This window comes from Phalacrocorax aristotelis, unplaced genomic scaffold (assembly GCF_949628215.1).
Source record: "Phalacrocorax aristotelis unplaced genomic scaffold, bGulAri2.1 scaffold_108, whole genome shotgun sequence".
Classification (NCBI taxonomy): domain Eukaryota; kingdom Metazoa; phylum Chordata; class Aves; order Suliformes; family Phalacrocoracidae; genus Phalacrocorax; species Phalacrocorax aristotelis.
The window spans coordinates 37853-64896 of NW_027441285.1; the positions used below are offsets into that span (position 1 = coordinate 37853).

Genomic DNA, 27044 nt, shown 5'->3' on the forward strand with positions numbered 1-27044 from the left:
GGCCTTTGGTGGCAGTGGGTCCCATTGCTCCCCCAGGCCCTGGAGACTTCTGCTCTGTGGCTCCTGTGCCTCCCGCGGCACCCACCAGCTCTGCTCCGGCATAGGAGAAGACGCCGACTCCTGGGAGTGCGGTGACTGCAGCGGCACGGGCACTGGTGAGGGGGGCGGGGCAGGGTGCCCACAGCCACGTGGCCACCACAGCACGTGGGACCTGGGGCCAGGCGCAGGGCTCTGATGCGGGGAGGGAGCGAGCGTGGCCTGGACTTGTTGTGCTCATCATCTCCCTGCCTGCCCCTTGCAGCGCCTCCCGTTGCACCTGGCCCAGACTCCAGCCCCGCCGACGCAGGGACCCTCGCACAGCACCCCGGGTCCTGGCACTTCAGCTGAGGAAGAAGAGGCCAGGATCCTCGCAGGACACCCCGGCACCCAGCTGCCCTCCCAGCCCCTCTCCCAGAAACCTGCAGAGCCTCACTAATAAAAGCTGGAACGTCACACGTGGCCTTGCTGATGTGCCGAAATGCTGCGGCGCAAGGGCCTCCGCGGTGGCCCTGACCCTCCCCTTGGCACCGTGGGTGCTGCCAGGTCGTTTCCCAAACAGGAGCTGGCACTGGCCGCCCCAGGTGAGATGCTGGTGTCACCCGCTTGGGGACGTGATGTGCGGCACCAGAGCTGAACCCACGGGGGCTGGGGAGGGGGAAGCTCCACGGGAGCTGCTGAGGGGCCAAGGCCTCCCTGCCCAGGGCGCGGAGCAGTGGACCCAGGGTGCGGGGAGGGCAAGGGCGTCCCCGTGGGTCCCTTCTCCCACACCGGGGCTCCAGCAGGGACTTCAGAGACGTCCAGAGGGGTTCGTAGCACAAGCGCTTTGTTCAGGCATCAGAATTCCTGACTCTCCATTAACGAGCCGAATGACGTGGTGTCGTGGTTTAGGCGGCAGCTCAGCCCCACACAGTCGCTCGCTCCCTCCCCCACCGGTAGATGGGGGAGAGAATCAGAAGGGTAACGCTCGTGGGTTGCGATAAGAACAGTTTAATAATTAAAATTAACAGAAACAACAACAGAAATGCAATGGAAAAGAGAACAACGAGAGGCGCAAAGCCCCGGGGGAGGAGGGAAGGGAGGGCAGAGGGGGAACGAACCGCCGAAACAAACCGCACGCGCCGCAGCCGCGCCGCAGCCGCGCCGCTCCCGAGCTGCAACTGGCCCCCCTCCATAGGCTGGTCATGGTGTCACGTGGTAGGGAATGAACCTGCCGTCGGCCAGTCGGGCTCAGCCGCCCCCGCCACGGCCCCGCCCCTCCCAGCCCCCCCGCCACGCGGCAGAGCCCGGGAAGCTGGAAAGGCAGCCGCCCCCCCACAGTGAGGAGAATTAACCCCTTCTCAGCCAAAACCAGCACATGTGGTTTAAGTTATTCTGGGTTGTTTTGGGGTTTTTTTTAGGGAGAGTTTACATTATTTTTGTACTGTCCCTTTTCTTAGCAAAATGTGTTCCGTTTCAACAAAGCCTACCGACCCCAACCCCGCTTGCTGCTGTCAGGACCCTGCCGGCCATGAGCCAGGCTGTGGCACGAAGCTCCGCGGCCAGAGCCCTGATGGCAATCCCAAGCAGGCAGCCGTGAAGTGACACCACCAGCGGGGATTTGCTGCAGCGATCCCTCCAGGCGATTGCTTTGCTTTGCCACAGCCCCAGCAGCATCACTGTGTCGGGGGGGCTGTGGAGTTGCTCTGTGGACAACGGAGAGCCCGGCCCAGCTCAGCTGCCACGCCGTGGACACCCCCAGCCGCTGCTGCTATTGCTGGCCAAAAACCACTGCCAGGAGTCAAATCCCAATTAGTGCCCACTTTTGCCACAAGTACCGCTTCTCACCTGGCTCCGTCCCAGTCACAGCAGGGATACAGAGCTGGCTCCAAAGCTGCGCGGCCAGAGCCCTGATGGGAAGCGGGGGGCGGGTGGGTGAAGGCTGCTCCAGCCTCCCTGCGCTCGCGGGAAACGTGCCCAAAAGCGTCTGCACAAGAAGCCCATGCCACAGTCCCTCCCGCCCCGGATCACAGCCCTGTGCCTGTCCCCAGGTCCCAGATGCAGGGAAGGAGACGGCTGGGCGTGGGGACATTTGTCACCTGGCTCCGCACACGCGTGACCGTGTTTGTGACCCTACATGCGTGCAGAGCCGTGTCACAAAGAGCCCAGGCTGGATAAATACCCCGCGCAACCGCCCCCAGCTCAGTGGCGAGTTTGCCACAGACGCTGGAAGATCAGGACGGTCTTTGACCGCACCGACGTCCCCAAGCCCAGCCATCTCCTTCACTGCAGCCACTTGCGGTGATGGAGCTGAGGTCGCGGCGCCGCAAGATGCCCCAGTCCCCCCCTGCCCAGTGTCCCCCGGCGCCGCCGGAGGAGCAGGCAGGACCCTCCCGTGTGCCACCCCCGCGCAAAAGAAAGCGTCCGGTCCCCAAGGAGGAAGGTGAGCGCAGAGCATCCCCCACCGGGCACCTGCCAGAGGGGATTTTGGCTGGTGCCCAGCTGTGCAAGCGGAGGCCCCCGCATCGTGGCAAGGCACCCCGGCCTCTCCCCCGTCCCGCTCCCGGCACTGCCGCCCCAGCACACCGGCGCGGTGCTGGGGGTGACAGCGCGGCTGTCCTCCGACAGTATGCAGGCTGTGCTGGCGAGCAGACTGTGACCCCGAAGTCGTGGGGCAGCTGTGCCGTCAGAAGGGGCTCTGCGTCCATGAGAACTGCCTGGTGAGTCCCCGGGGCTCAACACCCACCGGTCCACAACACCCCGCCCTCTCCAGCACCGCGGCACAGGCAGCGCCTGGCACGCACCCTCTTTTCCCCCCTTGCAGTACCACGCCACCAGGCTGGGCCAGAAAGGGGCCGATGAAGAGGGCTTCTACGGCTTTCTCTTCCCCGACATCCGGCAGGAGCTGAAGCGGGTGGCACAGAAGGTGAGGCCGGAGGGGACGTGTCCCCACCGTGGTCCCCGTGTCCCGAGCCCGGCGCTGCACAGGCCAGCAACCCCCCAGGAATGCTCTGGCAGCTGGCTGCAAGCAACCGCCCCCAGATCCTCCTTCCCCCAAAAGGGCCCATTTCTGCAGCAACTGGGGATTTGGGGAGGGTAGGGGACGTTATCAGCGGCCCAGTGTCAATGGCCAGGCAGCCCACCGAAACGTGGCGGGGCTGCGCTGGGCGAGGGCGAACAGGGCTCCCCGGGGAGTGCGGCATTGACTGCGCGGCGCTGACGCTGTCCACCTCCATGCCGTCCCCAGAGGTGCTGCATCTGCCGGCTGCGGGGTGCCTCGGTCGCCTGTCGGCGCAGGCGCTGCCGCCGAATCTTCCACTTCCCCTGCGGCAGTGAGCGGGGCTGCGTCTCCCAGTTCTTCGGGGAGTTCAAGTGAGTGTGGCCGCCTTGAAGGGCCAGGGCCGGACCCAGGCCAGGGCCTGGGGCAGAGGAGGCCTGTGGCTGAACCGTCACCTCCCTCCCACAGGTCCTTCTGCTGGAAGCACCGGCCGGTGCAGCGGGTGCGGGCGGTGCAGCAGGACGAGACCCCCTGCCTCATCTGCCAGGAGGCGGTGGCGGGGCGGCCCTGCTACGACACCCTGGTCTGTCCTGCCTGTGCCAGCGCCTGGTTCCACCGCCGCTGCATCCAGGTAGGCGACATTGCCCCCGGCCCCTGACGGGATCAGCCCTGTCGTCACCCTGTCGCCCAGCTCCCAGGGGGCGAACGAGACCCGCCCCGGCTCTGACGTTGATGCCCTCTCTGCCCCAGGGCCAGGCGCTGCGCTCTGCCCTGCACTACTTCCGCTGCCCCCTCTGCCAGGACGTGCCGACCTTCCAGGCGGAGATGTTTCGCCTGGGCATCAAAATCCCCGACAGGTCGGTGCCCTCCCCGCTGCCCCCTTCCCCCTCCGTGGTGCTCCGGCCGATCCCCTCCTGCCTCCCTGGGTGCCAGCAGGGTGGCCCCCACGCCCCCCGCGGCTGAGGGCTTCCTGTCTCCCGCAGGGATGCTGCCTGGGAGGAGGACGGGGCCTTCGCGGACCACTACCAGCGGCACAGCTCCTGCGATGCTAGCCAGTGCCTGTGCCCGGTGGGACGGGAGCAGGCGGAGGTGAACGGGTGAGTGCCCGTGTCCCCGGTCCCTGCAGCCCCGGCGAGGAGACGATGCCTTCGTCTCCTCCTCTGGGCAGGTATCCCGGGGGGGTCGGGTCCCTGGGATGGCGAGCTGGGCCTGGCACCAGGTGCGTGCCGGCAGCTCAGCTTCGGCTGCCTGGAGGGGAGCAGGGCCCAACGCTGCGCCCGAGCTGGCAGCCCACAGCTCGGGGGGCCTTTGGTGGCAGTGGGTCCCATTGCTCCCCCAGGCCCTGGAGACTTCTGCTCTGTGGCTCCTGTGCCTCCCGCGGCACCCACCAGCTCTGCTCCGGCATAGGAGAAGACGCCGACTCCTGGGAGTGCGGCGACTGCAGCGGCACGGGCACTGGTGAGGGGGGCGGGGCAGGGTGCCCACGGCCACGTGGCCACCACAGCACGTGGGACCTGGGGCCAGGCGCAGGGCTCTGATGCGGGGAGGGAGCGAGCGTGGCCTGGACTTGTTGTGCTCATCGTCTCCCTGCCTGCCCCTTGCAGCGCCTCCCGTTGCACCTGGCCCAGACTCCAGCCCCGCCGACGCAGGGACCCTCGCACAGCACCCCGGGTCCTGGCACTTCAGCTGAGGAAGAAGAGGCCAGGATCCTCGCAGGACACCCCGGCACCCAGCTGCCCTCCCAGCCCCTCTCCCAGAAACCTGCAGAGCCTCACTAATAAAAGCTGGAACGTCACACGTGGCCTTGCTGATGTGCCGAAATGCTGCGGCGCAAGGGCCTCCGCGGTGGCCCTGACCCTCCCCTTGGCACCGTGGGTGCTGCCAGGTCGTTTCCCAAACAGGAGCTGGCACTGGCCGCCCCAGGTGAGATGCTGGTGTCACCCGCTTGGGGACGTGATGTGCGGCACCAGAGCTGAACCCACGGGGGCTGGGGAGGGGGAAGCTCCACGGGAGCTGCTGAGGGGCCAAGGCCTCCCTGCCCAGGGCGCGGAGCAGTGGACCCAGGGTGCGGGGAGGGCAAGGGCGTCCCCGTGGGTCCCTTCTCCCACACCGGGGCTCCAGCAGGGACTTCAGAGACGTCCAGAGGGGTTCGTAGCACAAGCGCTTTGTTCAGGCATCAGAATTCCTGACTCTCCATTAACGAGCCGAATGACGTGGTGTCGTGGTTTAGGCGGCAGCTCAGCCCCACACAGTCGCTCGCTCCCTCCCCCACCGGTAGATGGGGGAGAGAATCAGAAGGGTAACGCTCGTGGGTTGCGATAAGAACAGTTTAATAATTAAAATTAACAGAAACAACAACAGAAATGCAATGGAAAAGAGAACAACGAGAGGCGCAAAGCCCCGGGGGAGGAGGGAAGGGAGGGCAGAGGGGGAACGAACCGCCGAAACAAACCGCACGCGCCGCTCCCGAGCTGCAACTGGCCCCCCTCCATAGGCTGGTCATGGTGTCACGTGGTAGGGAATGAACCTGCCGTCGGCCAGTCGGGCTCAGCCGCCCCCGCCACGGCCCCGCCCCTCCCAGCCCCCCCGCCACGCGGCAGAGCCCGGCAAGCTGGAAAGGCAGCCGCCCCCCCACAGTGAGGAGAATTAACCCCTTCTCAGCCAAAACCAGCACATGTGGTTTAAGTTATTCTGGGTTGTTTTGGGGTTTTTTTTAGGGAGAGTTTACATTATTTTTGTACTGTCCCTTTTCTTAGCAAAATGTGTTCCGTTTCAACAAAGCCTACCGACCCCAACCCCGCTTGCTGCTGTCAGGACCCTGCCGGCCATGAGCCAGGCTGTGGCACGAAGCTCCGCGGCCAGAGCCCTGATGGCAATCCCAAGCAGGCAGCCGTGAAGTGACACCACCAGCGGGGATTTGCTGCAGCGATCCCTCCAGGCGATTGCTTTGCTTTGCCACAGCCCCAGCAGCATCACTGTGTCGGGGGGGCTGTGGAGTTGCTCTGTGGACAACGGAGAGCCCGGCCCAGCTCAGCTGCCACGCCGTGGACACCCCCAGCCGCTGCTGCTATTGCTGGCCAAAAACCACTGCCAGGAGTCAAATCCCAATTAGTGCCCACTTTTGCCACAAGTACCGCTTCTCACCTGGCTCCGTCCCAGTCACAGCAGGGATACAGAGCTGGCTCCAAAGCTGCGCGGCCAGAGCCCTGATGGGAAGCGGGGGGCGGGTGGGTGAAGGCTGCTCCAGCCTCCCTGCGCTCGCGGGAAACGTGCCCAAAAGCGTCTGCACAAGAAGCCCGTGCCACAGTCCCTCCCGCCCCGGATCACAGCCCTGTGCCTGTCCCCAGGTCCCAGATGCAGGGAAGGAGACGGCTGGGCGTGGGGACATTTGTCACCTGGCTCCGCACACGCGTGACCGTGTTTGTGACCCTACATGCGTGCAGAGCCGTGTCACAAAGAGCCCAGGCTGGATAAATACCCCGCGCAACCGCCCCCAGCTCAGTGGCGAGTTTGCCACAGACGCTGGAAGATCAGGACGGTCTTTGACCGCACCGACGTCCCCAAGCCCAGCCATCTCCTTCACTGCAGCCACTTGCGGTGATGGAGCTGAGGTCGCGGCGCCGCAAGATGCCCCAGTCCCCCCCTGCCCAGTGTCCCCCGGCGCCGCCGGAGGAGCAGGCAGGACCCTCCCGTGTGCCACCCCCGCGCAAAAGAAAGCGTCCGGTCCCCAAGGAGGAAGGTGAGCGCAGAGCATCCCCCACCGGGCACCTGCCAGAGGGGATTTTGGCTGGTGCCCAGCTGTGCAAGCGGAGGCCCCCGCATGGTGGCAAGGCGCCCCGGCCTCTCCCCCGTCCCGCTCCCGGCACTGCCGCCCCAGCACACCGGCGCGGTGCTGGGGGTGACAGCGCCGCTGTCCTCCGACAGTATGCAGGCTGTGCTGGCGAGCAGACTGTGACCCCGAAGTCGTGGGGCAGCTGTGCCGTCAGAAGGGGCTCTGCGTCCATGAGAACTGCCTGGTGAGTCCCCGGGGCTCAACACCCACCGGTCCACAACACCCCGCCCTCTCCAGCACCGCGGCACAGGCAGCGCCTGGCACGCACCCTCTTTTCCCCCCTTGCAGTACCACGCCACCAGGCTGGGCCAGAAAGGGGCCGATGAAGAGGGCTTCTACGGCTTTCTCTTCCCCGACATCCGGCAGGAGCTGAAGCGGGTGGCACAGAAGGTGAGGCCGGAGGGGACGTGCCCCCACCGTGGTCCCCGTGTCCCGAGCCCGGCGCTGCACAGGCCAGCAACCCCCCAGGAATGCTCTGGCAGCTGGCTGCAAGCAACCGCCCCCAGATCCTCCTTCCCCCAAAAGGGCCCATTTCTGCAGCAACTGGGGATTTGGGGAGGGTAGGGGACGTTATCAGCGGCCCAGTGTCAATGGCCAGGCAGCCCACCGAAACGCGGCGGGGCTGCGCTGGGCGAGGGCGAACAGGGCTCCCCGGGGAGCGCGGCATTGACTGCGCGGCGCTGACGCTGTCCACCTCCATGCCGTCCCCAGAGGTGCTGCATCTGCCGGCTGCGGGGTGCCTCGGTCGCCTGTCGGCGCAGGCGCTGCCGCCGAATCTTCCACTTCCCCTGCGGCAGTGAGCGGGGCTGCGTCTCCCAGTTCTTCGGGGAGTTCAAGTGAGTGTGGCCGCCTTGAAGGGCCAGGGCCGGACCCAGGCCAGGGCCTGGGGCAGAGGAGGCCTGTGGCTGAACCGTCACCTCCCTCCCACAGGTCCTTCTGCTGGAAGCACCGGCCGGTGCAGCGGGTGCGGGCGGTGCAGCAGGACGAGACCCCCTGCCTCATCTGCCAGGAGGCGGTGGCGGGGCGGCCCTGCTACGACACCCTGGTCTGTCCTGCCTGTGCCAGCGCCTGGTTCCACCGCCGCTGCATCCAGGTAGGCGACATTGCCCCCGGCCCCTGACGGGATCAGCCCTGTCGTCACCCTGTCGCCCAGCTCCCAGGGGGCGAACGAGACCCGCCCCGGCTCTGACGTTGATGCCCTCTCTGCCCCAGGGCCAGGCGCTGCGCTCTGCCCTGCACTACTTCCGCTGCCCCCTCTGCCAGGACGTGCCGACCTTCCAGGCGGAGATGTTTCGCCTGGGCATCAAAATCCCCGACAGGTCGGTGCCCTCCCCGCTGCCCCCTTCCCCCTCCGTGGTGCTCCGGCCGATCCCCTCCTGCCTCCCTGGGTGCCAGCAGGGTGGCCCCCACGCCCCCCGCGGCTGAGGGCTTCCTGTCTCCCGCAGGGATGCTGCCTGGGAGGAGGACGGGGCCTTCGCGGACCACTACCAGCGGCACAGCTCCTGCGATGCTAGCCAGTGCCTGTGCCCGGTGGGACGGGAGCAGGCGGAGGTGAACGGGTGAGTGCCCGTGTCCCCGGTCCCTGCAGCCCCGGCGAGGAGACGATGCCTTCGTCTCCTCCTCTGGGCAGGTATCCCGGGGGGGTCGGGTCCCTGGGATGGCGAGCTGGGCCTGGCACCAGGTGCGTGCCGGCAGCTCAGCTTCGGCTGCCTGGAGGGGAGCAGGGCCCAACGCTGCGCCCGGGCTGGCAGCCCACAGCTCGGGGGGCCTTTGGTGGCAGTGGGTCCCATTGCTCCCCCAGGCCCTGGAGACTTCTGCTCTGTGGCTCCTGTGCCTCCCGCGGCACCCACCAGCTCTGCTCCGGCATAGGAGAAGACGCCGACTCCTGGGAGTGCGGCGACTGCAGCGGCACGGGCACTGGTGAGGGGGGCGGGGCAGGGTGCCCACGGCCACGTGGCCACCACAGCACGTGGGACCTGGGGCCAGGCGCAGGGCTCTGATGCGGGGAGGGAGCGAGCGTGGCCTGGACTTGTTGTGCTCATCGTCTCCCTGCCTGCCCCTTGCAGCGCCTCCCGTTGCACCTGGCCCAGACTCCAGCCCCGCCGACGCAGGGACCCTCGCACAGCACCCCGGGTCCTGGCACTTCAGCTGAGGAAGAAGAGGCCAGGATCCTCGCAGGACGCCCCGGCACCCAGCTGCCCTCCCAGCCCCTCTCCCAGAAACCTGCAGAGCCTCACTAATAAAAGCTGGAACGTCACACGTGGCCTTGCTGATGTGCCGAAATGCTGCGGCGCAAGGGCCTCCGCGGTGGCCCTGACCCTCCCCTTGGCACCGTGGGTGCTGCCAGGTCGTTTCCCAAACAGGAGCTGGCACTGGCCGCCCCAGGTGAGATGCTGGTGTCACCCGCTTGGGGACGTGATGTGCGGCACCAGAGCTGAACCCACGGGGGCTGGGGAGGGGGAAGCTCCACGGGAGCTGCTGAGGGGCCAAGGCCTCCCTGCCCAGGGCGCGGAGCAGTGGACCCAGGGTGCGGGGAGGGCAAGGGCGTCCCCGTGGGTCCCTTCTCCCACACCGGGGCTCCAGCAGGGACTTCAGAGACGTCCAGAGGGGTTCGTAGCACAAGCGCTTTGTTCAGGCATCAGAATTCCTGACTCTCCATTAACGAGCCGAATGACGTGGTGTCGTGGTTTAGGCGGCAGCTCAGCCCCACACAGTCGCTCGCTCCCTCCCCCACCGGTAGATGGGGGAGAGAATCAGAAGGGTAACGCTCGTGGGTTGCGATAAGAACAGTTTAATAATTAAAATTAACAGAAACAACAACAGAAATGCAATGGAAAAGAGAACAACGAGAGGCGCAAAGCCCCGGGGGAGGAGGGAAGGGAGGGCAGAGGGGGAACGAACCGCCGAAACAAACCGCACGCGCCGCAGCCGCGCCGCAGCCGCGCCGCGCCGCTCCCGAGCTGCAACTGGCCCCCCTCCATAGGCTGGTCATGGTGTCACGTGGTAGGGAATGAACCTGCCGTCGGCCAGTCGGGCTCAGCCGCCCCCGCCACGGCCCCGCCCCTCCCAGCCCCCCCGCCACGCGGCAGAGCCCGGGAAGCTGGAAAGGCAGCCGCCCCCCCACAGTGAGGAGAATTAACCCCTTCTCAGCCAAAACCAGCACATGTGGTTTAAGTTATTCTGGGTTGTTTTGGGGTTTTTTTTAGGGAGAGTTTACATTATTTTTGTACTGTCCCTTTTCTTAGCAAAATGTGTTCCGTTTCAACAAAGCCTACCGACCCCAACCACGCTTGCTGCTGTCAGGACCCTGCCGGCCATGAGCCAGGCTGTGGCACGAAGCTCCGCGGCCAGAGCCCTGATGGCAATCCCAAGCAGGCAGCCGTGAAGTGACACCACCAGCGGGGATTTGCTGCAGCGATCCCTCCAGGCGATTGCTTTGCTTTGCCACAGCCCCAGCAGCATCACTGTGTCGGGGGGGCTGTGGAGTTGCTCTGTGGACAACGGAGAGCCCGGCCCAGCTCAGCTGCCACGCCGTGGACACCCCCAGCCGCTGCTGCTATTGCTGGCCAAAAACCACTGCCAGGAGTCAAATCCCAATTAGTGCCCACTTTTGCCACAAGTACCGCTTCTCACCTGGCTCCGTCCCAGTCACAGCAGGGATACAGAGCTGGCTCCAAAGCTGCGCGGCCAGAGCCCTGATGGGAAGCGGGGGGCGGGTGGGTGAAGGCTGCTCCAGCCTCCCTGCGCTCGCGGGAAACGTGCCCAAAAGCGTCTGCACAAGAAGCCCGTGCCACAGTCCCTCCCGCCCCGGATCACAGCCCTGTGCCTGTCCCCAGGTCCCAGATGCAGGGAAGGAGACGGCTGGGCGTGGGGACATTTGTCACCTGGCTCCGCACACGCGTGACCGTGTTTGTGACCCTACATGCGTGCAGAGCCGTGTCACAAAGAGCCCAGGCTGGATAAATACCCCGCGCAACCGCCCCCAGCTCAGTGGCGAGTTTGCCACAGACGCTGGAAGATCAGGACGGTCTTTGACCGCACCGACGTCCCCAAGCCCAGCCATCTCCTTCACTACAGCCACTTGCGGTGATGGAGCTGAGGTCGCGGCGCCGCAAGATGCCCCAGTCCCCCCCTGCCCAGTGTCCCCCGGCGCCGCCGGAGGAGCAGGCAGGACCCTCCCGTGTGCCACCCCCGCGCAAAAGAAAGCGTCAGGTCCCCAAGGAGGAAGGTGAGCGCAGAGCATCCCCCACCGGGCACCTGCCAGAGGGGATTTTGGCTGGTGCCCAGCTGTGCAAGCGGAGGCCCCCGCATCGTGGCAAGGCGCCCCGGCCTCTCCCCCGTCCCGCTCCCGGCACTGCCGCCCCAGCACACCGGCGCGGTGCTGGGGGTGACAGCGCCGCTGTCCTCCGACAGTATGCAGGCTGTGCTGGCGAGCAGACTGTGACCCCGAAGTCGTGGGGCAGCTGTGCCGTCAGAAGGGGCTCTGCGTCCATGAGAACTGCCTGGTGAGTCCCCGGGGCTCAACACCCACCGGTCCACAACACCCCGCCCTCTCCAGCACCGCGGCACAGGCAGCGCCTGGCACGCACCCTCTTTTCCCCCCTTGCAGTACCACGCCACCAGGCTGGGCCAGAAAGGGGCCGATGAAGAGGGCTTCTACGGCTTTCTCTTCCCCGACATCCGGCAGGAGCTGAAGCGGGTGGCACAGAAGGTGAGGCCGGAGGGGACGTGTCCCCACCGTGGTCCCCGTGTCCCGAGCCCGGCGCTGCACAGGCCAGCAACCCCCCAGGAATGCTCTGGCAGCTGGCTGCAAGCAACCGCCCCCAGATCCTCCTTCCCCCAAAAGGGCCCATTTCTGCAGCAACTGGGGATTTGGGGAGGGTAGGGGACGTTATCAGCGGCCCAGTGTCAATGGCCAGGCAGCCCACCGAAACGCGGCGGGGCTGCGCTGGGCGAGAGCGAACAGGGCTCCCCGGGGAGCGCGGCATTGACTGCGCGGCGCTGACGCTGTCCACCTCCATGCCGTCCCCAGAGGTGCTGCATCTGCCGGCTGCGGGGTGCCTCGGTCGCCTGTCGGCGCAGGCGCTGCCGCCGAATCTTCCACTTCCCCTGCGGCAGTGAGCGGGGCTGCGTCTCCCAGTTCTTCGGGGAGTTCAAGTGAGTGTGGCCGCCTTGAAGGGCCAGGGCCGGACCCAGGCCAGGGCCTGGGGCAGAGGAGGCCTGTGGCTGAACCGTCACCTCCCTCCCACAGGTCCTTCTGCTGGAAGCACCGGCCGGTGCAGCGGGTGCGGGCGGTGCAGCAGGACGAGACCCCCTGCCTCATCTGCCAGGAGGTGGTGGCGGGGCGGCCCTGCTACGACACCCTGGTCTGTCCTGCCTGTGCCAGCGCCTGGTTCCACCGCCGCTGCATCCAGGTAGGCGACATCGCCCCCGGCCCCTGACGGGATCAGCCCTGTCGTCACCCTGTCGCCCAGCTCCCAGGGGGCGAACGAGACCCGCCCCGGCTCTGACGTTGATGCCCTCTCTGCCCCAGGGCCAGGCGCTGCGCTCTGCCCTGCACTACTTCCGCTGCCCCCTCTGCCAGGACGTGCCGACCTTCCAGGCGGAGATGTTTCGCCTGGGCATCAAAATCCCCGACAGGTCGGTGCCCTCCCCGCTGCCCCCTTCCCCCTCCGTGGTGCTCCGGCCGATCCCCTCCTGCCTCCCTGGGTGCCAGCAGGGTGGCCCCCACGCCCCCCGCAGCTGAGGGCTTCCTGTCTCCCGCAGGGATGCTGCCTGGGAGGAGGACGGGGCCTTCGCGGACCACTACCAGCGGCACAGCTCCTGCGATGCCAGCCAGTGCCTGTGCCCGGTGGGACGGGAGCAGGCGGAGGTGAACGGGTGAGTGCCCGTGTCCCCGGTCCCTGCAGCCCCGGCGAGGAGACGATGCCTTCGTCTCCTCCTCTGGGCAGGTATCCCGGGGGGGGTCGGGTCCCTGGGATGGCGAGCTGGGCCTGGCACCAGGTGCGTGCCGGCAGCTCAGCTGCAGGTGCCGGAGGGGAGCAGGGCCCAACGCTGCGCCCGGGCTGGCAGCCCACAGCTCGGGGGGCCTTTGGTGGCAGTGGGTCCCATTGCTCCCCCAGGCCCTGGAGACTTCTGCTCTGTGGCTCCTGTGCCTCCCGCGGCACCCACCAGCTCTGCTCCGGCATAGGAGAAGACGCCGACTCCTGGGAGTGCGGCGACTGCAGCGGCACGGGCACTGGTGAGGGGGGCGGGGCAGGGTGCCCATGGCCACGTGGCCACCACAGCACGTGGGACCTGGGGCCAGGCGCAGGGCTCTGATGCGGGGAGGGAGCGAGCGTGGCCTGGACTTGTTGTGCTCATCGTCTCCCTGCCTGCCCCTTGCAGCGCCTCCCGTTGCACCTGGCCCAGACTCCAGCCCCGCCGACGCAGGGACCCTCGCACAGCACCCCGGGTCCTGGCACTTCAGCTGAGGAAGAAGAGGCCAGGATCCTCGCAGGACACCCCGGCACCCAGCTGCCCTCCCAGCCCCTCTCCCAGAAACCTGCAGAGCCTCACTAATAAAAGCTGGAACGTCACACATGGCCTTGCTGATGTGCCGAAATGCTGCGGCGCAAGGGCCTCCGCGGTGGCCCTGACCCTCCCCTTGGCACCGTGGGTGCTGCCAGGTCGTTTCCCAAACAGGAGCTGGCACTGGCCGCCCCAGGTGAGATGCTGGTGTCACCCGCTTGGGGTCGTGATGTGCGGCACCAGAGCTGAACCCACGGGGGCTGGGGAGGGGGAAGCTCCACGGGAGCTGCTGAGGGGCCAAGGCCTCCCTGCCCAGGGCGCGGAGCAGTGGACCCAGGGTGCGGGGAGGGCAAGGGCGTCCCCGTGGGTCCCTTCTCCCACACCGGGGCTCCAGCAGGGACTTCAGAGACGTCCAGAGGGGTTCGTAGCACAAGCGCTTTGTTCAGGCATCAGAATTCCTGACTCTCCATTAACGAGCCGAATGACGTGGTGTCGTGGTTTAGGCGGCAGCTCAGCCCCACACAGTCGCTCGCTCCCTCCCCCACCGGTAGATGGGGGAGAGAATCAGAAGGGTAACGCTCGTGGGTTGCGATAAGAACAGTTTAATAATTAAAATTAACAGAAACGCAATGGAAAAGAGAACAACGAGAGGCGCAAAGCCCCGGGGGAGGAGGGAAGGGAGGGCAGAGGGGGAACGAACCGCCGAAACAAACCGCACGCGCCGCAGCCGCGCCGCAGCCGCGCCGCGCCGCTCCCGAGCTGCAACTGGCCCCCCTCCATAGGCTGGTCATGGTGTCACGTGGTAGGGAATGAACCTGCCGTCGGCCAGTCGGGCTCAGCCGCCCCCGCCACGGCCCCGCCCCTCCCAGCCCCCCCGCCACGCGGCAGAGCCCGGGAAGCTGGAAAGGCAGCCGCCCCCCCACAGTGAGGAGAATTAACCCCTTCTCAGCCAAAACCAGCACATGTGGTTTAAGTTATTCTGGGTTGTTTTGGGGTTTTTTTTAGGGAGAGTTTACATTATTTTTGTACTGTCCCTTTTCTTAGCAAAATGTGTTCCGTTTCAACAAAGCCTACCGACCCCAACCCCGCTTGCTGCTGTCAGGACCCTGCCGGCCATGAGCCAGGCTGTGGCACGAAGCTCCGCGGCCAGAGCCCTGATGGCAATCCCAAGCAGGCAGCCGTGAAGTGACACCACCAGCGGGGATTTGCTGCAGCGATCCCTCCAGGCGATTGCTTTGCTTTGCCACAGCCCCAGCAGCATCACTGTGTCGGGGGGGCTGTGGAGTTGCTCTGTGGACAACGGAGAGCCCGGCCCAGCTCAGCTGCCACGCCGTGGACACCCCCAGCCGCTGCTGCTATTGCTGGCCAAAAACCACTGCCAGGAGTCAAATCCCAATTAGTGCCCACTTTTGCCACAAGTACCGCTTCTCACCTGGCTCCGTCCCAGTCACAGCAGGGATACAGAGCTGGCTCCAAAGCTGCGCGGCCAGAGCCCTGATGGGAAGCGGGGGGCGGGTGGGTGAAGGCTGCTCCAGCCTCCCTGCGCTCGCGGGAAACGTGCCCAAAAGCGTCTGCACAAGAAGCCCGTGCCACAGTCCCTCCCGCCCCGGATCACAGCCCTGTGCCTGTCCCCAGGTCCCAGATGCAGGGAAGGAGACGGCTGGGCGTGGGGACATTTGTCACCTGGCTCCGCACACGCGTGACCGTGTTTGTGACCCTACATGCGTGCAGAGCCGTGTCACAAAGAGCCCAGGCTGGATAAATACCCCGCGCAACCGCCCCCAGCTCAGTGGCGAGTTTGCCACAGACGCTGGAAGATCAGGACGGTCTTTGACCGCACCGACGTCCCCAAGCCCAGCCATCTCCTTCACTGCAGCCACTTGCGGTGATGGAGCTGAGGTCGCGGCGCCGCAAGATGCCCCAGTCCCCCCCTGCCCAGTGTCCCCCGGCGCCGCCGGAGGAGCAGGCAGGACCCTCCCGTGTGCCACCCCCGCGCAAAAGAAAGCGTCCGGTCCCCAAGGAGGAAGGTGAGCGCAGAGCATCCCCCACCGGGCACCTGCCAGAGGGGATTTTGGCTGGTGCCCAGCTGTGCAAGCGGAGGCCCCCGCATCGTGGCAAGGCGCCCCGGCCTCTCCCCCGTCCCGCTCCCGGCACTGCCGCCCCAGCACACCGGCGCGGTGCTGGGGGTGACAGCGCCGCTGTCCTCCGACAGTATGCAGGCTGTGCTGGCGAGCAGACTGTGACCCCGAAGTCGTGGGGCAGCTGTGCCGTCAGAAGGGGCTCTGCGTCCATGAGAACTGCCTGGTGAGTCCCCGGGGCTCAACACCCACCGGTCCACAACACCCCGCCCTCTCCAGCACCGCGGCACAGGCAGCCCCTGGCACGCACCCTCTTTTCCCCCCTTGCAGTACCACGCCACCAGGCTGGGCCAGAAAGGGGCCGATGAAGAGGGCTTCTACGGCTTTCTCTTCCCCGACATCCGGCAGGAGCTGAAGCGGGTGGCACAGAAGGTGAGGCCGGAGGGGACGTGTCCCCACCGTGGTCCCCGTGTCCCGAGCCCGGCGCTGCACAGGCCAGCAACCCCCCAGGAATGCTCTGGCAGCTGGCTGCAAGCAACCGCCCCCAGATCCTCCTTCCCCCAAAAGGGCCCATTTCTGCAGCAACTGGGAATTTGGGGAGGGTAGGGGACGTTATCAGCGGCCCAGTGTCAATGGCCAGGCAGCCCACCGAAACGCGGCGGGGCTGCGCTGGGCGAGGGCGAACAGGGCTCCCCGGGGAGTGCGGCATTGACTGCACGGCGCTGACGCTGTCCACCTCCATGCCGTCCCCAGAGGTGCTGCATCTGCCGGCTGCGGGGTGCCTCGGTCGCCTGTCGGCGCAGGCGCTGCCGCCGAATCTTCCACTTCCCCTGCGGCAGTGAGCGGGGCTGCGTCTCCCAGTTCTTCGGGGAGTTCAAGTGAGTGTGGCCGCCTTGAAGGGCCAGGGCCGGACCCAGGCCAGGGCCTGGGGCAGAGGAGGCCTGTGGCTGAACCGTCACCTCCCTCCCACAGGTCCTTCTGCTGGAAGCACCGGCCGGTGCAGCGGGTGCGGGCGGTGCAGCAGGACGAGACCCCCTGCCTCATCTGCCAGGAGGTGGTGGCGGGGCGGCCCTGCTACGACACCCTGGTCTGTCCTGCCTGTGCCAGCGCCTGGTTCCACCGCCGCTGCATCCAGGTAGGCGACATTGCCCCCGGCCCCTGACGGGATCAGCCCTGTCGTCACCCTGTCGCCCAGCTCCCAGGGGGCGAACGAGACCCGCCCCGGCTCTGACGTTGATGCCCTCTCTGCCCCAGGGCCAGGCGCTGCGCTCTGCCCTGCACTACTTCCGCTGCCCCCTCTGCCAGGACGTGCCGACCTTCCAGGCGGAGATGTTTCGCCTGGGCATCAAAATCCCCGACAGGTCGGTGCCCTCCCCGCTGCCCCCTTCCCCCTCCGTGGTGCTCCGGCCGATCCCCTCCTGCCTCCCTGGGTGCCAGCAGGGTGGCCCCCACGCCCCCCGCGGCTGAGGGCTTCCTGTCTCCCGCAGGGATGCTGCCTGGGAGGAGGACGGGGCCTTCGCGGACCACTACCAGCGGCACAGCTCCTGCGATGCCAGCCAGTGCCTGTGCCCGGTGGGACGGGAGCAGGCGGAGGTGAACGGGTGAGTGCCCGTGTCCCCGGTCCCTGCAGCCCCGGCGAGGAGACGATGCCTTCGTCTCCTCCTCTGGGCAGGTATCCCGGGGGGGGTCGGGTCCCTGGGATGGCGAGCTGGGCCTGGCACCAGGTGCGTGCCGGCAGCTCAGCTGCAGGTGCCTGGAGGGGAGCAGGGCCCAACGCTGCGCCCGGGCTGGCAGCCCACAGCTCGGGGGGCCTTTGGTGGCAGTGGGTCCCATTGCTCCCCCAGGCCCTGGAGACTTCTGCTCTGTGGCTCCTGTGCCTCCCGCGGCACCCACCAGCTCTGCTCCGGCATAGGAGAAGACGCCGACTCCTGGGAGTGCGGCGACTGCAGCGGCACGGGCACTGGTGAGGGGGGCGGGGCAGGGTGCCCACGGCCACGTGGCCACCACAGCACGTGGGACCTGGGGCCAGGCGCAGGGCTCTGATGCGGGGAGGGAGCGAGCGTGGCCTGGACTTGTTGTGCTCATCGTCTCCCTGCCTGCCCCTTGCAGCGCCTCCCGTTGCACCTGGCTCAGACTCCAGCCCCGCCGACGCAGGGACCCTCGCACAGCACCCCGGGTCCTGGCACTTCAGCTGAGGAAGAAGAGGCCAGGATCCTCGCAGGACACCCCGGCACCCAGCTGCCCTCCCAGCCCCTCTCCCAGAAACCTGCAGAGCCTCACTAATAAAAGCTGGAACGTCACACGTGGCCTTGCTGATGTGCCGAAATGCTGCGGCGCAAGGGCCTCCGCGGTGGCCCTGACCCTCCCCTTGGCACCGTGGGTGCTGCCAGGTCGTTTCCCAAACAGGAGCTGGCACTGGCCGCCCCAGGTGAGATGCTGGTGTCACCCGCTTGGGGACGTGATGTGCGGCACCAGAGCTGAACCCACAGGGGCTGGGGAGGGGGAAGCTCCACGGGAGCTGCTGAGGGGCCAAGGCCTCCCTGCCCAGGGCGCGGAGCAGTGGACCCAGGGTGCGGGGAGGGCAAGGGCGTCCCCGTGGGTCCCTTCTCCCACACCGGGGCTCCAGCAGGGACTTCAGAGACGTCCAGAGGGGTTCGTAGCACAAGCGCTTTGTTCAGGCATCAGAATTCCTGACTCTCCATTAACGAGCCGAATGACGTGGTGTCGTGGTTTAGGCGGCAGCTCAGCCCCACACAGTCGCTCGCTCCCTCCCCCACCGGTAGATGGGGAAGAGAATCAGAAGGGTAACGCTCGTGGGTTGCGATAAGAACAGTTTAATAATTAAAATTAACAGAAACAACAACAGAAATGCAATGGAAAAGAGAACAACGAGAGGCGCAAAGCCCCGGGGGAGGAGGGAAGGGAGGGCAGAGGGGGAACGAACCGCCGAAACAAACCGCACGCGCCGCAGCCGCGCCGCAGCCGCGCCGCGCCGCTCCCGAGCTGCAACTGGCCCCCCTCCATAGGCTGGTCATGGTGTCACGTGGTAGGGAATGAACCTGCCGTCGGCCAGTCGGGCTCAGCCGCCCCCGCCACGGCCCCGCCCCTCCCAGCCCCCCCGCCACGCGGCAGAGCCCGGGAAGCTGGAAAGGCAGCCGCCCCCCCACAGTGAGGAGAATTAACCCCTTCTCAGCCAAAACCAGCACATGTGGTTTAAGTTATTCTGGGTTGTTTTGGGGTTTTTTTTAGGGAGAGTTTACATTATTTTTGTACTGTCCCTTTTCTTAGCAAAATGTGTTCCGTTTCAACAAAGCCTACCGACCCCAACCCCGCTTGCTGCTGTCAGGACCCTGCCGGCCATGAGCCAGGCTGTGGCACGAAGCTCCGCGGCCAGAGCCCTGATGGCAATCCCAAGCAGGCAGCCGTGAAGTGACACCACCAGCGGGGATTTGCTGCAGCGATCCCTCCAGGCGATTGCTTTGCTTTGCCACAGCCCCAGCAGCATCACTGTGTCGGGGGGGCTGTGGAGTTGCTCTGTGGACAACGGAGAGCCCGGCCCAGCTCAGCTGCCACGCCGTGGACACCCCCAGCCGCTGCTGCTATTGCTGGCCAAAAACCACTGCCAGGAGTCAAATCCCAATTAGTGCCCACTTTTGCCACAAGTACCGCTTCTCACCTGGCTCCGTCCCAGTCACAGCAGGGATACAGAGCTGGCTCCAAAGCTGCGCGGCCAGAGCCCTGATGGGAAGCGGGGGGCGGGTGGGTGAAGGCTGCTCCAGCCTCCCTGCGCTCGCGGGAAACGTGCCCAAAAGCGTCTGCACAAGAAGCCCGTGCCACAGTCCCTCCCGCCCCGGATCACAGCCCTGTGCCTGTCCCCAGGTCCCAGATGCAGGGAAGGAGACGGCTGGGCGTGGGGACATTTGTCACCTGGCTCCGCACACGCGTGACCGTGTTTGTGACCCTACATGCGTGCAGAGCCGTGTCACAAAGAGCCCAGGCTGGATAAATACCCCGCGCAACCGCCCCCAGCTCAGTGGCGAGTTTGCCACAGACGCTGGAAGATCAGGACGGTCTTTGACCGCACCGACGTCCCCAAGCCCAGCCATCTCCTTCACTGCAGCCACTTGCGGTGATGGAGCTGAGGTCGCGGCGCCGCAAGATGCCCCAGTCCCCCCCTGCCCAGTGTCCCCCGGCGCCGCCGGAGGAGCAGGCAGGACCCTCCCGTGTGCCACCCCCGCGCAAAAGAAAGCGTCCGGTCCCCAAGGAGGAAGGTGAGCGCAGAGCATCCCCCACCGGGCACCTGCCAGAGGGGATTTTGGCTGGTGCCCAGCTGTGCAAGCGGAGGCCCCCGCATCGTGGCAAGGCGCCCCGGCCTCTCCCCCGTCCCGCTCCCGGCACTGCCGCCCCAGCACACCGGCGCGGTGCTGGGGGTGACAGCGCCGCTGTCCTCCGACAGTATGCAGGCTGTGCTGGCGAGCAGACTGTGACCCCGAAGTCGTGGGGCAGCTGTGCCGTCAGAAGGGGCTCTGCGTCCATGAGAACTGCCTGGTGAGTCCCCGGGGCTCAACACCCACCGGTCCACAACACCCCGCCCTCTCCAGCACCGCGGCACAGGCAGCGCCTGGCACGCACCCTCTTTTCCCCCCTTGCAGTACCACGCCACCAGGCTGGGCCAGAAAGGGGCCGATGAAGAGGGCTTCTACGGCTTTCTCTTCCCCGACATCCGGCAGGAGCTGAAGCGGGTGGCACAGAAGGTGAGGCCGGAGGGGACGTGTCCCCACCGTGGTCCCCGTGTCCCGAGCCCGGCGCTGCACAGGCCAGCAACCCCCCAGGAATGCTCTGGCAGCTGGCTGCAAGCAACCGCCCCCAGATCCTCCTTCCCCCAAAAGGGCCCATTTCTGCAGCAACTGGGGATTTGGGGAGGGTAGGGGACGTTATCAGCGGCCCAGTGTCAATGGCCAGGCAGCCCACCGAAACGCGGCGGGGCTGCGCTGGGCGAGGGCGAACAGGGCTCCCCGGGGAGCGCGGCATTGACTGCGCGGCGCTGACGCTGTCCACCTCCATGCCGTCCCCAGAGGTGCTGCATCTGCCGGCTGCGGGGTGCCTCGGTCGCCTGTCGGCGCAGGCGCTGCCGCCGAATCTTCCACTTCCCCTGCGGCAGTGAGCGGGGCTGCGTCTCCCAGTTCTTCGGGGAGTTCAAGTGAGTGTGGCCGCCTTGAAGGGCCAGGGCCGGACCCAGGCCAGGGCCTGGGGCAGAGGAGGCCTGTGGCTGAACCGTCACCTCCCTCCCACAGGTCCTTCTGCTGGAAGCACCGGCCGGTGCAGCGGGTGCGGGCGGTGCAGCAGGACGAGACCCCCTGCCTCATCTGCCAGGAGGCGGTGGCGGGGCGGCCCTGCTACGACACCCTGGTCTGTCCTGCCTGTGCCAGCGCCTGGTTCCACCGCCGCTGCATCCAGGTAGGCGACATTGCCCCCGGCCCCTGACGGGATCAGCCCTGTCGTCACCCTGTCGCCCAGCTCCCAGGGGGCGAACGAGACCCGCCCCGGCTCTGACGTTGATGCCCTCTCTGCCCCAGGGCCAGGCGCTGCGCTCTGCCCTGCACTACTTCCGCTGCCCCCTCTGCCAGGACGTGCCGACCTTCCAGGCGGAGATGTTTCGCCTGGGCATCAAAATCCCCGACAGGTCGGTGCCCTCCCCGCTGCCCCCTTCCCCCTCCGTGGTGCTCCGGCCGATCCCCTCCTGCCTCCCTGGGTGCCAGCAGGGTGGCCCCCACGCCCCCCGCGGCTGAGGGCTTCCTGTCTCCCGCAGGGATGCTGCCTGGGAGGAGGACGGGGCCTTCGCGGACCACTACCAGCGGCACAGCTCCTGCGATGCTAGCCAGTGCCTGTGCCCGGTGGGACGGGAGCAGGCGGAGGTGAACGGGTGAGTGCCCGTGTCCCCGGTCCCTGCAGCCCTGGCGAGGAGACGATGCCTTCGTCTCCTCCTCTGGGCAGGTATCCCGGGGGGGTCGGGTCCCTGGGATGGCGAGCTGGGCCTGGCACCAGGTGCGTGCCGGCAGCTCAGCTTCGGCTGCCTGGAGGGGAGCAGGGCCCAACGCTGCGCCCGGGCTGGCAGCCCACAGCTCGGGGGGCCTTTGGTGGCAGTGGGTCCCATTGCTCCCCCAGGCCCTGGAGACTTCTGCTCTGTGGCTCCTGTGCCTCCCGCGGCACCCACCAGCTCTGCTCCGGCATAGGAGAAGACGCCGACTCCTGGGAGTGCGGCGACTGCAGCGGCACGGGCACTGGTGAGGGGGGCGGGGCAGGGTGCCCACGGCCACGTGGCCACCACAGCACGTGGGACCTGGGGCCAGGCGCAGGGCTCTGATGCGGGGAGGGAGCGAGCGTGGCCTGGACTTGTTGTGCTCATCGTCTCCCTGCCTGCCCCTTGCAGCGCCTCCCGTTGCACCTGGCCCAGACTCCAGCCCCGCCGACGCAGGGACCCTCGCACAGCACCCCGGGTCCTGGCACTTCAGCTGAGGAAGAAGAGGCCAGGATCCTCGCAGGACACCCCGGCACCCAGCTGCCCTCCCAGCCCCTCTCCCAGAAACCTGCAGAGCCTCACTAATAAAAGCTGGAACGTCACACGTGGCCTTGCTGATGTGCCGAAATGCTGCGGCGCAAGGGCCTCCGCGGTGGCCCTGACCCTCCCCTTGGCACCGTGGGTGCTGCCAGGTCGTTTCCCAAACAGGAGCTGGCACTGGCCGCCCCAGGTGAGATGCTGGTGTCACCCGCTTGGGGTCGTGATGTGCGGCACCAGAGCTGAACCCACGGGGGCTGGGGAGGGGGAAGCTCCACGGGAGCTGCTGAGGGGCCAAGGCCTCCCTGCCCAGGGCGCGGAGCAGTGGACCCAGGGTGCGGGGAGGGCAAGGGCGTCCCCGTGGGTCCCTTCTCCCACACCGGGGCTCCAGCAGGGACTTCAGAGACGTCCAGAGGGGTTCGTAGCACAAGCGCTTTGTTCAGGCATCAGAATTCCTGACTCTCCATTAACGAGCCGAATGACGTGGTGTCGTGGTTTAGGCGGCAGCTCAGCCCCACACAGTCGCTCGCTCCCTCCCCCACCGGTAGATGGGGGAGAGAATCAGAAGGGTAACGCTCGTGGGTTGCGATAAGAACAGTTTAATAATTAAAATTAACAGAAACGCAATGGAAAAGAGAACAACGAGAGGCGCAAAGCCCCGGGGGAGGAGGGAAGGGAGGGCAGAGGGGGAACGAACCGCCGAAACAAACCGCACGCGCCGCAGCCGCGCCGCAGCCGCGCCGCGCCGCTCCCGAGCTGCAACTGGCCCCCCTCCATAGGCTGGTCATGGTGTCACGTGGTAGGGAATGAACCTGCCGTCGGCCAGTCGGGCTCAGCCGCCCCCGCCACGGCCCCGCCCCTCCCAGCCCCCCCGCCACGCGGCAGAGCCCGGGAAGCTGGAAAGGCAGCCGCCCCCCCACAGTGAGGAGAATTAACCCCTTCTCAGCCAAAACCAGCACATGTGGTTTAAGTTATTCTGGGTTGTTTTGGGGTTTTTTTTAGGGAGAGTTTACATTATTTTTGTACTGTCCCTTTTCTTAGCAAAATGTGTTCCGTTTCAACAAAGCCTACCGACCCCAACCCCGCTTGCTGCTGTCAGGACCCTGCCGGCCATGAGCCAGGCTGTGGCACGAAGCTCCGCGGCCAGAGCCCTGATGGCAATCCCAAGCAGGCAGCCGTGAAGTGACACCACCAGCGGGGATTTGCTGCAGCGATCCCTCCAGGCGATTGCTTTGCTTTGCCACAGCCCCAGCAGCATCACTGTGTCGGGGGGGCTGTGGAGTTGCTCTGTGGACAACGGAGAGCCCGGCCCAGCTCAGCTGCCACGCCGTGGACACCCCCAGCCGCTGCTGCTATTGCTGGCCAAAAACCACTGCCAGGAGTCAAATCCCAATTAGTGCCCACTTTTGCCACAAGTACCGCTTCTCACCTGGCTCCGTCCCAGTCACAGCAGGGATACAGAGCTGGCTCCAAAGCTGCGCGGCCAGAGCCCTGATGGGAAGCGGGGGGCGGGTGGGTGAAGGCTGCTCCAGCCTCCCTGCGCTCGCGGGAAACGTGCCCAAAAGCGTCTGCACAAGAAGCCCGTGCCACAGTCCCTCCCGCCCCGGATCACAGCCCTGTGCCTGTCCCCAGGTCCCAGATGCAGGGAAGGAGACGGCTGGGCGTGGGGACATTTGTCACCTGGCTCCGCACACGCGTGACCGTGTTTGTGACCCTACATGCGTGCAGAGCCGTGTCACAAAGAGCCCAGGCTGGATAAATACCCCGCGCAACCGCCCCCAGCTCAGTGGCGAGTTTGCCACAGACGCTGGAAGATCAGGACGGTCTTTGACCGCACCGACGTCCCCAAGCCCAGCCATCTCCTTCACTGCAGCCACTTGCGGTGATGGAGCTGAGGTCGCGGCGCCGCAAGATGCCCCAGTCCCCCCCTGCCCAGTGTCCCCCGGCGCCGCCGGAGGAGCAGGCAGGACCCTCCCGTGTGCCACCCCCGCGCAAAAGAAAGCGTCCGGTCCCCAAGGAGGAAGGTGAGCGCAGAGCATCCCCCACCGGGCACCTGCCAGAGGGGATTTTGGCTGGTGCCCAGCTGTGCAAGCGGAGGCCCCCGCATCGTGGCAAGGCGCCCCGGCCTCTCCCCCGTCCCGCTCCCGGCACTGCCGCCCCAGCACACCGGCGCGGTGCTGGGGGTGACAGCGCCGCTGTCCTCCGACAGTATGCAGGCTGTGCTGGCGAGCAGACTGTGACCCCGAAGTCGTGGGGCAGCTGTGCCGTCAGAAGGGGCTCTGCGTCCATGAGAACTGCCTGGTGAGTCCCCGGGGCTCAACACCCACCGGTCCACAACACCCCGCCCTCTCCAGCACCGCGGCACAGGCAGCCCCTGGCACGCACCCTCTTTTCCCCCCTTGCAGTACCACGCCACCAGGCTGGGCCAGAAAGGGGCCGATGAAGAGGGCTTCTACGGCTTTCTCTTCCCCGACATCCGGCAGGAGCTGAAGCGGGTGGCACAGAAGGTGAGGCCGGAGGGGACGTGTCCCCACCGTGGTCCCCGTGTCCCGAGCCCGGCGCTGCACAGGCCAGCAACCCCCCAGGAATGCTCTGGCAGCTGGCTGCAAGCAACCGCCCCCAGATCCTCCTTCCCCCAAAAGGGCCCATTTCTGCAGCACTGGGAATTTGGGGAGGGTAGGGGACGTTATCAGCGGCCCAGTGTCAATGGCCAGGCAGCCCACCGAAACGCGGCGGGGCTGCGCTGGGCGAGGGCGAACAGGGCTCCCCGGGGAGCGCGGCATTGACTGCGCGGCGCTGACGCTGTCCACCTCCATGCCGTCCCCAGAGGTGCTGCATCTGCCGGCTGCGGGGTGCCTCGGTCGCCTGTCGGCGCAGGCGCTGCCGCCGAATCTTCCACTTCCCCTGCGGCAGTGAGCGGGGCTGCGTCTCCCAGTTCTTCGGGGAGTTCAAGTGAGTGTGGCCGCCTTGAAGGGCCAGGGCCGGACCCAGGCCAGGGCCTGGGGCAGAGGAGGCCTGTGGCTGAACCGTCACCTCCCTCCCACAGGTCCTTCTGCTGGAAGCACCGGCCGGTGCAGCGGGTGCGGGCGGTGCAGCAGGACGAGACCCCCTGCCTCATCTGCCAGGAGGTGGTGGCGGGGCGGCCCTGCTACGACACCCTGGTCTGTCCTGCCTGTGCCAGCGCCTGGTTCCACCGCCGCTGCATCCAGGTAGGCGACATCGCCCCCGGCCCCTGACGGGATCAGCCCTGTCGTCACCCTGTCGCCCAGCTCCCAGGGGGCGAACGAGACCCGCCCCGGCTCTGACGTTGATGCCCTCTCTGCCCCAGGGCCAGGCGCTGCGCTCTGCCCTGCACTACTTCCGCTGCCCCCTCTGCCAGGACGTGCCGACCTTCCAGGCGGAGATGTTTCGCCTGGGCATCAAAATCCCCGACAGGTCGGTGCCCTCCCCGCTGCCCCCTTCCCCCTCCGTGGTGCTCCGGCCGATCCCCTCCTGCCTCCCTGGGTGCCAGCAGGGTGGCCCCCACGCCCCCCGCGGCTGAGGGCTTCCTGTCTCCCGCAGGGATGCTGCCTGGGAGGAGGACGGGGCCTTCGCGGACCACTACCAGCGGCACAGCTCCTGCGATGCCAGCCAGTGCCTGTGCCCGGTGGGACGGGAGCAGGCGGAGGTGAACGGGTGAGTGCCCGTGTCCCCGGTCCCTGCAGCCCCGGCGAGGAGACGATGCCTTCGTCTCCTCCTCTGGGCAGGTATCCCGGGGGGGGTCGGGTCCCTGGGATGGCGAGCTGGGCCTGGCACCAGGTGCGTGCCGGCAGCTCAGCTGCAGGTGCCTGGAGGGGAGCAGGGCCCAACGCTGCGCCCGGGCTGGCAGCCCACAGCTCGGGGGGCCTTTGGTGGCAGTGGGTCCCATTGCTCCCCCAGGCCCTGGAGACTTCTGCTCTGTGGCTCCTGTGCCTCCCGCGGCACCCACCAGCTCTGCTCCGGCATAGGAGAAGACGCCGACTCCTGGGAGTGCGGCGACTGCAGCGGCACGGGCACTGGTGAGGGGGGCGGGGCAGGGTGCCCACGGCCACGTGGCCACCACAGCACGTGGGACCTGGGGCCAGGCGCAGGGCTCTGATGCGGGGAGGGAGCGAGCGTGGCCTGGACTTGTTGTGCTCATCGTCTCCCTGCCTGCCCCTTGCAGCGCCTCCCGTTGCACCTGGCTCAGACTCCAGCCCCGCCGACGCAGGGACCCTCGCACAGCACCCCGGGTCCTGGCACTTCAGCTGAGGAAGAAGAGGCCAGGATCCTCGCAGGACACCCCGGCACCCAGCTGCCCTCCCAGCCCCTCTCCCAGAAACCTGCAGAGCCTCACTAATAAAAGCTGGAACGTCACACGTGGCCTTGCTGATGTGCCGAAATGCTGCGGCGCAAGGGCCTCCGCGGTGGCCCTGACCCTCCCCTTGGCACCGTGGGTGCTGCCAGGTCGTTTCCCAAACAGGAGCTGGCACTGGCCGCCCCAGGTGAGATGCTGGTGTCACCCGCTTGGGGACGTGATGTGCGGCACCAGAGCTGAACCCACGGGGGCTGGGGAGGGGGAAGCTCCACGGGAGCTGCTGAGGGGCCAAGGCCTCCCTGCCCAGGGCGCGGAGCAGTGGACCCAGGGTGCGGGGAGGGCAAGGGCGTCCCCGTGGGTCCCTTCTCCCACACCGGGGCTCCAGCAGGGACTTCAGAGACGTCCAGAGGGGTTCGTAGCACAAGCGCTTTGTTCAGGCATCAGAATTCCTGACTCTCCATTAACGAGCCGAATGACGTGGTGTCGTGGTTTAGGCGGCAGCTCAGCCCCACACAGTCGCTCGCTCCCTCCCCCACCGGTAGATGGGGGAGAGAATCAGAAGGGTAACGCTCGTGGGTTGCGATAAGAACAGTTTAATAATTAAAATTAACAGAAACAACAACAGAAATGCAATGGAAAAGAGAACAACGAGAGGCGCAAAGCCCCGGGGGAGGAGGGAAGGGAGGGCAGAGGGGGAACGAACCGCCGAAACAAACCGCACGCGCCGCAGCCGCGCCGCA

At 66.8% G+C, this 27044-nt stretch overlaps 5 protein-coding genes across 5 annotated transcripts; all 5 read left to right on the plus strand.

Moving 5' to 3' along the window:
- The first annotated feature begins 6613 nt into the window (after positions 1–6613).
- Positions 6614–10935, plus strand: LOC142051243 (E3 ubiquitin-protein ligase PHF7-like). Its single transcript, XM_075080411.1, has 9 exons — positions 6614–6752; positions 6938–7029; positions 7134–7235; positions 7557–7681; positions 7776–7938; positions 8058–8164; positions 8291–8404; positions 8647–8765; positions 10832–10935. The coding sequence occupies exons 1-9, from the start codon at positions 6614–6616 to the stop codon at positions 10933–10935; spliced, it is 1065 nt and encodes a 354-aa protein (XP_074936512.1).
- A 26-nt stretch (positions 10936–10961) lies between these two features.
- Positions 10962–13406, plus strand: LOC142051244 (E3 ubiquitin-protein ligase PHF7-like). Its single transcript, XM_075080412.1, has 9 exons — positions 10962–11073; positions 11259–11350; positions 11455–11556; positions 11878–12002; positions 12097–12259; positions 12379–12485; positions 12612–12725; positions 12968–13086; positions 13264–13406. Exons 1-9 carry the CDS (start codon positions 10962–10964, stop codon positions 13404–13406), a joined length of 1077 nt encoding a protein of 358 aa, XP_074936513.1.
- Positions 13407–15270: 1864 nt separating this feature from the next.
- LOC142051262 (E3 ubiquitin-protein ligase PHF7-like) lies at positions 15271–17733 on the plus strand. The gene is made up of 9 exons (XM_075080427.1): positions 15271–15382; positions 15568–15659; positions 15764–15865; positions 16187–16311; positions 16406–16568; positions 16688–16794; positions 16921–17034; positions 17278–17429; positions 17574–17733. The coding sequence occupies exons 1-9, from the start codon at positions 15271–15273 to the stop codon at positions 17714–17716; spliced, it is 1110 nt and encodes a 369-aa protein (XP_074936528.1). The 3' UTR covers positions 17717–17733.
- Positions 17734–19592: 1859 nt separating this feature from the next.
- On the plus strand, positions 19593–22054 carry LOC142051261 (E3 ubiquitin-protein ligase PHF7-like). The gene is made up of 9 exons (XM_075080425.1): positions 19593–19704; positions 19890–19981; positions 20086–20187; positions 20509–20633; positions 20728–20890; positions 21010–21116; positions 21243–21356; positions 21599–21750; positions 21895–22054. The coding sequence occupies exons 1-9, from the start codon at positions 19593–19595 to the stop codon at positions 22035–22037; spliced, it is 1110 nt and encodes a 369-aa protein (XP_074936526.1). The 3' UTR covers positions 22038–22054.
- A 1847-nt stretch (positions 22055–23901) lies between these two features.
- LOC142051259 (E3 ubiquitin-protein ligase PHF7-like) lies at positions 23902–26363 on the plus strand. Its single transcript, XM_075080423.1, has 9 exons — positions 23902–24013; positions 24199–24290; positions 24395–24496; positions 24817–24941; positions 25036–25198; positions 25318–25424; positions 25551–25664; positions 25908–26059; positions 26204–26363. The coding sequence occupies exons 1-9, from the start codon at positions 23902–23904 to the stop codon at positions 26344–26346; spliced, it is 1110 nt and encodes a 369-aa protein (XP_074936524.1). The 3' UTR covers positions 26347–26363.
- The last annotated feature ends 681 nt before the right edge of the window (positions 26364–27044 follow it).